This window comes from Micropterus dolomieu, linkage group LG06 (genome assembly GCF_021292245.1).
Source record: "Micropterus dolomieu isolate WLL.071019.BEF.003 ecotype Adirondacks linkage group LG06, ASM2129224v1, whole genome shotgun sequence".
NCBI classification, from domain to species: domain Eukaryota; kingdom Metazoa; phylum Chordata; class Actinopteri; order Centrarchiformes; family Centrarchidae; genus Micropterus; species Micropterus dolomieu.
Window position 1 is genome coordinate 29,936,251 of NC_060155.1, and position 8,564 is coordinate 29,944,814.

Below are 8,564 nucleotides of genomic sequence, written 5' to 3' on the forward strand. Positions count from 1 at the left end.
CCCAGACCTCACTGATCCAGACCTCACTGATCCAGACCCCACAGACCCAGACCCCACAGCCCTAGACCTCACAGATCCAGACCTCACTGATCCAGACCTCACTGATCCAGACCCCACAGACCCAGACCCCGAAGACCCAGACCTCACTGATCCAGACCTCACTGATCCAGACCTCACTGATCCAGACCCCACAGACCCAGACCCCACAGACCCAGACCTCACAGACCCAGACCTCATAGACCCAGACCTCACTGATCCAGACCTCACTGATCCAGACCTCACTGATCTAGACCCCACAGACCCAGACCTCAAAGCCCCAGACCTCACTGATCCAGACCCCACAGACCCAGACCCCACAGACCCAGACCTCACTGATCAAGACCTCACTGATCCAGACCTCACTGATCTAGACCCCACAGACCCAGACCTCACAGCCCCAGACCTCACTGATCCAGACCCCACAGACCCAGACCCCACAGACCCAGACCTCACAGATCCAGACCTCACTGATCCAGACCTCACTGATCCAGACCCCACAGACCCAGACCCCACAGACCCAGACCTCACTGATCCAGACCTCACTGATCCAGACCCCACAGACCCAGACCCCACAGACCCAGACCTCACAGATCCAGACCTCACAGACCCAGACCCCACAGCCCCAGACCTCACAGACCCAGACCTCACTGATCCAGACCTCACTGATCCAGACCTCACTGATCCAGACCCCACAGACACAGACCCCACAGACTCAGACCTCACAGACCCAGACCTCACAGCCCCAGACCTCACTGATCCAGACCCCACAGACCCAGACCTCACTGATCCAGACCTCACTGATCCAGACCCCACAGACCCAGACCTCACAGCCCCAGACCTCACTGATTCAGACCCCACAGACCCAGGCCCCACAGCCCCAGACCCCACAGACCCAGACCTCACAGCCCTAGACCTCACAGACCCAGACCTCACAGACCCAGACCTCACTGATCCAGACCCCACAGACCCAGACCCCACAGCCCTAGACCTCACAGACCCAGACCTCACAGCCCCAGACCTCACTGATCCAGACCCCACAGACCCAGACCCCACAGCCCCAGACCCACGATCCAGACCACAGACCCAGACCTCACTGATCCAGACCCCACAGACCCAGACCCAGTGTTTTAAGTACAAACGATGCTACGCCACCTGTCGCTCACAGGTCAGGCTAGCTGCAGATGGCTTGTTAGTGCATGTTCGTATCGAGGAAAGCAGGAGAAAGACTCTCTCGTCTCAGAGTTTCCTCCTTGCACCAGCAGCCTGTCCTTCAGAGTCCCCCCTCTGCTTCACAGCGGTGTTTCAGCACACGGCAGATTCACGATCAGCCCAAATATTCACAGTGATATGATTTTCTTCCTCCAGAACATATTCACTCATTCATTTCCTGTCAGCTGACCTCCTCTTTCATGTGTTTGACCTTTGACCTCTCAGATTATTGAGACCCTGAGCGCTGTGGATCGTGATGAACCAGAGAACGGACATCGTTTCCTGTTCTCTCTGCCCGCCGAGGCTTCTGGGAACTTCAGCTTCATCCTGAGAGATAATAAAGGTACGCCAGACGTTTCCCTCACACAGCTCCATTGATCCACAGACGTACGGAAGGAAACAACGTGTAAGTGTCCCGGATGTCCTGACCAAAGACGTCCCAAAGAAACCCTGTCCTAGCGTCTGTCTTCCACACATTCACCACTGAAATCACAAAGAGAGAGGCACTGAGCGTGCTCATCACCCCAGAGACCAGCCCGGACCCTAACGGTTCAGCAGAAGCCCGTTCCACAGTTCCCTGTAGTACAGGTGAACGTCAGCGTGCAGACCAGTCTGTGAACAGCCGCTCCTCTTCGTGCACAATCCGAATCAGAACATGTGCTGGAGGAAGCGACAGGTGTCGTGAAAAGTGATTGCGCGCAGCCTGTTAAAGCTGTAACGGCCAGTATCTGTACATCTACAGCTGCTTTTATCTGGATCAAACAGTCATAACGTGAAAATACGCATCACTTTATGGCCGTGGCAACAAAGGTATGTCTTTGTGAAACGTTAATGTTTCTTGTAACGGAATACTCAGAGTTTATCAGGCCTGACAAAACATTATTATAAGTAATAAAATCAGCCTGTTGTTGCAGATGAAATTTGTGTTTGGTGACCTATGTTTAATATCCTTGTTAATATCTGGAAAACAGACTGCAGTCTTTGATTACCGACGGCTGGGTTAGGTATAAAGAAAATAAGGAAGTGTCTCTCTTTCCGTTGTCCTTATGACATTATTTTTGCTTGCTGTGTGCTGACCAGTCCACCTTTTTACCAGTTGAAATGTAGTTTGTAGTATTGCACTTTGCACTTGCCAAAAAGACAGAGTATAGCTCAATCAGTCCTTATTACCAGTTGCAAGACATTTAAATGGCAGTGGATAAGACACATGACTTTGGTGTGAGAGACCCGGGTTCAATTCCCACTGTGTGTCCCTGAGCAAGACACTTAACCCCTCGTTGCTCCAGAGGCGTGCAACCTCTGACATATACAGCAATTGTAATTGGCTTTAGATAAAAGCGTCAGCTAAATGAATAAATGGAAATAGAGCCACTGCTGTTTGGCAACTGATGCCACCTCACTACTTGTGAAAAAAAGGTTCTCAAAATGAATTGATTTCAGTTATTTCAGTGTTATAGTATTTGAGTTATGGCTGATTATAGCTCACCCACTCCTTTCAACCTGTTGAAATACCTTTAAAGGGCCAGTACACCTAATAACAGGCAGATTTCCACCTGCCAAAAAGTGATTGCAGCCTCGATCCTGTGACTTAAATAAGAAGGATAGGCAACAAAGGTCTGTCTGGTCAGAACTGACTGGTCAGTTGCTGTCTGGTCAGTTGCTGTCTGGTCAGAACCGACTGGTCAGTTACTGTCTGGTCAGTTGCTGTCTGGTCAGTTGCTGTCTGGTCAGTTCCTGTCTGGTCAGAACCGACTGGTCAGTTACTGTCTGGTCAGTTGCTGTCTGGTCAGTTCCTGTCTGGTCAGAACCGACTGGTCAGTTACTGTCTGGTCGGTTGCTGTCTGGTCAGTTGCTGTCTGGTCAGTGTGGACTGACAGTCGGTTTTCTAGACATTCTAAAGACTGAAACCAAATTTATAATGTTGGTGTTAGTTGCCGCAGTCTGAGCAGAATGCAGGCAGCTTAATATCTTCATAACAAGTCTCTCTGTGTCCTACACCGACACCACACACTCAGAGGTTCTGTTTGCGGGAGACGAACTGAGCTGTAGCATCCATCGTGAGCAGACAGAAAAAAGAGCGCCACCTACAGGCAGGTGAACCTCGTGTAACCATAGCAGCATCACTTTGTAATTGACAGCTAGGGGTGGACACTTCACTTAGTGACTTTGTAGAGAACTGATAATGACTCAGCGTTCTTTCATCTAGCTTCCTCTTGTCCGTCTGTCCTCAGACAACACGGCGTCTGTCCTGACTCGGCAGGGTGGTTTCCTGTGGCGGGATCAGCCGGTTCACTTCCTGCCGGTGGTGATTTCAGACGGCAGCAGTCCGTCTCTCAGCAGCACCAACTCGCTCTCCATCACAGTCTGCGACTGCGACGCCCATGGAAACCGCCGCTCCTGCAGCCGGGGAGCGGCGCTGCTGCTGGTCGGCCTCAGCTCCGCCGCCGCTGCCACGGTCCTCACCTGCATCCTCGTACTACTGGGTAAGACCAGAACCCGTTTCACTGTGACCTGACAATTAACACCAGAAACAGTAAGTAGAAACAGCAGCGTACCTGCAGATACACAGACCTGACTAGAGAGCACCTTCTCCGTTCTCACCTGTCTCCTCAGGTGTCATCGTGGTCGTAGCAGCTGTCAGACGCAGTAGGAGGGAGCCTCTGATGATGGACGACGAGCGGGACATTCGTGAGAACATCGTTCACTACGATGATGAAGGCGGCGGCGAGGAGGACACCGAGGCCTTCGACATGTTCGCACTGAGACACCTGAACAAACCAAACCCACCCCGCCGAGACCCCGACAACAACCTGCCGGGACTCCTCGCCAAAACCCCGGAGTACAGGGCGGAAAGGAACATGCTGTTCCAGGAGTTCATCCGGAACAGGCTGCAGGAGGCAGATGTGGACCTGACGGCGCCCCCCTATGACTCTCTGCAGACCTACGCCTTTGAGGGCAACGGGTCCACTGCGGAGTCACTGAGCTCGTTAAACTCATCAGAGTTTGAGCAGAATTACAACTTCCCGACAGAGTGGGGGCCGAGGTTCAGGAAGCTCGCAGACCTGTACGGAGACCATGAGGGAGGGGGGGTCGCCTTGTAGTCCGCAGACTGTAGCAACCCCAGACGACGGGGGGTTGGGGGGTGGGGGTCGGGGTGGGCGGGGTCAGAGCCAGGCTGGAGGGTGTGGGGGTCGGGGTGGGCGGGGTCAGAGCCAGGCTGGAGCAGGTCGAAGACACCAAAGTAGTTTACAAGGGGGTCTAACCAAAGCTAGCTGGAACAGAGCCAGTTTAAGTGATAAATCTTGACAAGGTTTAGTTGGTGGAGCATCAAAGAGACAAGCAGGTTCAGGTTCAGGCTAGAACCAGTTTAAAGTCTAGCTGGGGTGCAGCATGTGAGCGAGGATTCTGCTGTCACTTTGTGTCTCATCAGTTTTCCTTCAGAAAATATTTACGTCAGGAGCCGTGAACTGACGGCTATGAGCCTATGAACTGAAGACAGCCATGTTTGTAGTCCGATCAGGAACCAAATCCTTCAGTGTTTCTGAACCAGAACCAGGAGAGTCTGACAGACAAAAGTTGCTGATTATTGGATCCAGATGTGTCAAGCAGCTGATGTTTAAAGCCCTGTCGTATGTGAAGTTCTGACCCACATGGTTCTGACAGATAAAATAAAATAACCACAGCAGGTTCAGAGCCGAGAAACAGAGGAACTGTCTAAGTTGGCTTTTATAACCTGACGTGTTTGATTCTTTCAGCTCGCTGCGTGGCGGCGTTTCCATGTTAGAAGTCTCCGGCGCCGAATAAGAGGTCGTTCATCACAGTCAGTTATTTAACACACTGAGAGGGTTTTGACCCGCTAAAGCTGCACCACTTCAGCAGAAAGCAGCCTATCAGGCCGCCTACAGCACGGTGGTGTCATTTTCCTGAGAGCTCATTGGTCAGTAGATGTTGATCTCTGATCTGGAACAGGTCAACCGCTCAGCATCAGGTACCATGGTGAACCAGCGTCGTGGTTCTGAACACCTGAAGTACTGCGCTGTGATGCAGAGTACTGCGCGCTGTGATGCAGAGTACTGCGCTGTGATGCAGAGTACTGCGCTGTGATGCAGAGTACTGCGCACTGTGATGCAGAGTACTGCGCTGTGATGCAGAGTACTGCGAGCTGTGATGCAGAGTACTGCGCTGTGATGCAGAGTACTGCGTGCTGTGATGCAGAGTACTGCGCGCTGTGATGCAGAGTACTGCGAGAGTACTGCGAGCTGTGATGCAGAGTACTGCGCTGTGATGCAGAGTACTGCGTGCTGTGATGCAGAGTACTGCGCGCTGTGATGCAGAGTACTGCGCTGTGATGCAGAGTACTGCGCGCTGTGATGCAGAGTACTGCGAGCTGTGATGCAGAGTACTGCGCTGTGATGTAGAGTACTGCGAGCTGTGATGCAGAGTACTGCGCTGTGATGCAGAGTACTGCGTGCTGTGATGCAGAGTACTGCGCGCTGTGATGCAGAGTACTGCGCTGTGATGCAGAGTACTGCGCGCTGTGATGCAGAGTACTGCGAGGCAGAGTACTGCGTGCTGTGATGCAGAGTACTGCGCGCTGTGATGCAGAGTACTGCGCTGTGATGCAGAGTACTGCGCGCTGTGATGCAGAGTACTGCGAGCTGTGATGCAGAGTACTGCGCTGTGATGTAGAGTACTGCGAGCTGTGATGCAGAGTACTGCGCTGTGATGCAGAGTACTGCGCTGTGATGCAGAGTACTGCGCTGTGATGTAGAGTACTGCGCTGTGATGCAGAGTACTGTGCTGTGATGTAGAGTACTGCGCTGTGATGCAGAGTACTGTGCTGTGATGCAGAGTACTGCGCTGTGATGAGTTAGGAGTAAATAAAAGGTAATATGTACTTGTAGAATATTATTCTGTGATCTTTATTGTACACACCGACAGTACCCAAACCTTTCAGTGTCCTTTTTTGGACAAGAAATGTGAAAGCAAGTGTTTAAGATGAACCGTATGCAGCAGGAACGCCTCGCTGCTCCACCCAGAGCTGAAGATGTACACCGTAGTATCAAAGAGTCCTTAACACGGACTCTGCGGAACAGAAACGGAACGTCAACGTTCTCTATGGATCTCCTGATTCAGGAGGATTCCCACAGTAATCTGACTGACAGTGGAGGACAGAAAGTACTCCTAAACCTGATCATTCGAACGAGATGTAAACTCTACTATTAAAACACTATTTCAATCTCTTTTACTGACTCCTGCCAGCAGAGGTTCAAATGTTTTGTCTTCAGCTGGGTTTCTTGCTGTTGCTGAAGTTTATGCGTGAAGCTTGATCCTGGACTACATTCTGTCCTGATTACTGCAAAATAAAACCCTAGACCGCGATCCAGAGCAGTTCACTACAGAAACGGAGTCCGCTATGTGGACCTGGAGTCCTCTGATCCTCCTCCAGGTGTCGCTGCAGTCACCGCCGGACTACTCACGGAGGGGACGTTTATTTTGACAGTGTAACCCGGATGTGACCGGATGTATTTCCGGGTCTGTTACCGCTGAGCTGGCTGGCAGGCTGCAGAGTCCAGACCAGATCAGGGTCTTTACGCTCCGTTTTCTGAGACTTACTGTAAAGGTTCCTCGGCGATGAGGGTCCGCACGGGTCCGTGCCGGTCCCTGCTGGTCTGCCTGACCCTGCTGGTTTCTGCGGTCCCCCCTCTGACCGCCTGGGACGCGGACCTGGAGCTGCTCGACCTGGTGGAGGAGATCCCGCAGACCTTCTACCAGTTCCTGTCCCTGGACCAGGTCCGTGCTAACTGCTAACTGCTAATTGTCTCCATGGTAACCGCACAGCAGCAGCTAGCTGGGTGCTAATGCTAACAGCTGGGTGTCGCGCGCACAGCGGGGCTAAGCTAGTTAGCAGCTGTAGCTAATGCAGAACCGGAACCAGGCTAATGGTCCCGGTTAACTGACGGGTCAGTTAAAGTGGTTCCGTTCTGACCAGGTGCAGCTGTGTCAGGATCAGGAGCAGCCTTATTGGAGGGACTAGCTGCAGGCAGGCAGCTGACATAGATGTAGAAATATATAAATATGTAATAAACAGAGAAAAATAATACAACTGACAATATAAAAAGAGAATTAACAATAACTACAAGTCAACAACAAATATATGCAGTGTGTCAGGTTCGTGCACAATATGACACGAAGTGATGTTTACATGTGCAGAGACGATTGTGTTATTGGGGGGGGGGGGCATGGGCCTTGTTAATGAGGCTGCAGACGGGAAGAAGCTGTTTTTGTGGTGAGAGGTTTCGGTCCTGATGGACCGCAGCCTCCTGCCAGAGGGGAGAGTCTGAAGCAGTTTGTGTCCGGGGTGGGAGGAGTCAGCTGCAATCTTTCCTGCTCGCCTCAGAGTCCTGGAGGCGTACAGGTCCAGAAGAGAAGGAAGATTGCAGCCAATCACCTTCTCTGCAGAGCGAACGATGCGCTGCAGCCTGCCCTTGTCCCTGGCGGTGGCAGCAGCGAACCAGATGGTGATGGAGGAGGTGAGGATGGACTCAATGATGGTGGTGTAGAAGTGCACCATCATTGTCTTTGGCAGGCTGAACTTCTTCAGCTGCCGCAGGAAGTAATAATAATAATAATAATAATCTTTATTTGTAGAGCACTTTTCAAAAACAAGTTACAAAGTGCTTTAACAAGTGTAAAGACAATAATACCCAAGAGACAATATTACAAAAACAATACAAGATAAAAGCATGAAAACATGAAAACAACAAAAAAAGACTAAAATACATGTTTAAGATAAATATAAAATTAGTAAAATAGAATAAAATAAAAGGGATAAAATAAAGTCAAATAAGATCGGGAAAAGCTCTCCTATAAAAGTATGTTTTAAGAAGGTACTTAAAAGAGTTCACTGACTCAGCCGACCTGATTTCCTCGGGCAGGCTGTTCCAGAGCCTCGGGGCCCTGACAGCAAACGCTCTGTCCCCTTTAGTTTTCAGTCGAGACTCTGGAACAGACAACAGACCTCTGCCCGAGGATCTCAAGGTACGTGCTGGTGCGTATGGGACTAAAAGGTCAGAAATATAACGAGGCGAGAGGCCATGAAGAGCTTTAAAAGTGATCAATAGAATTTTAAAGTCAATTCTAAAACATACTGGGAGCCAGTGTAATGAAGCTAAAATAGGAGTAATGTGGTCATATTTCTTTGTTCTGGTTAAAAGCCTGGCAGCTGAGTTCTGGACAGACCCAGACCTCACAGCCCTAGACCTCACTGATCCAGACCCCACAGACCCAGACCCCACAGACCCAGACCTCACAGA

At 51.0% G+C, this 8,564-nt stretch overlaps 2 protein-coding genes and 1 long non-coding RNA gene across 3 annotated transcripts in view; 2 read left to right on the forward strand and 1 right to left on the reverse strand.

Moving 5' to 3' along the window:
- The window catches only part of LOC123972017 (cadherin-7-like), a 16,845-nt gene extending 11,586 nt beyond the window's left edge, over positions 1-5,259 (forward strand). The window contains exons 7-10 of the mRNA XM_046051210.1: positions 1,474-1,591; positions 3,480-3,731; positions 3,862-4,316; positions 4,768-5,259. Coding sequence (XP_045907166.1) covers positions 1,474-1,591; positions 3,480-3,731; positions 3,862-4,316; positions 4,768-4,893 — 951 coding nt within the window. The 3' untranslated portion in view covers positions 4,894-5,259. The remainder of the gene's footprint in view (positions 1-1,473; positions 1,592-3,479; positions 3,732-3,861; positions 4,317-4,767) is intronic.
- LOC123972056 lies at positions 3,144-4,246 on the reverse strand. Its single transcript, XR_006825357.1, has 2 exons — positions 3,850-4,246; positions 3,144-3,759 (listed from the first exon to the last, which is right to left on the reverse strand). It is a non-coding gene; the product is annotated as an uncharacterized LOC123972056 (long non-coding RNA).
- Positions 5,260-6,767: 1,508 nt separating the features above from the next.
- dnajc1 (DnaJ (Hsp40) homolog, subfamily C, member 1) overlaps positions 6,768-8,564 on the forward strand; it is a 9,994-nt gene continuing 8,197 nt past the window's right edge. The window contains exon 1 of the mRNA XM_046051209.1: positions 6,768-7,041. Coding sequence (XP_045907165.1) covers positions 6,883-7,041 — 159 coding nt within the window. The 5' untranslated portion in view covers positions 6,768-6,882. The remainder of the gene's footprint in view (positions 7,042-8,564) is intronic.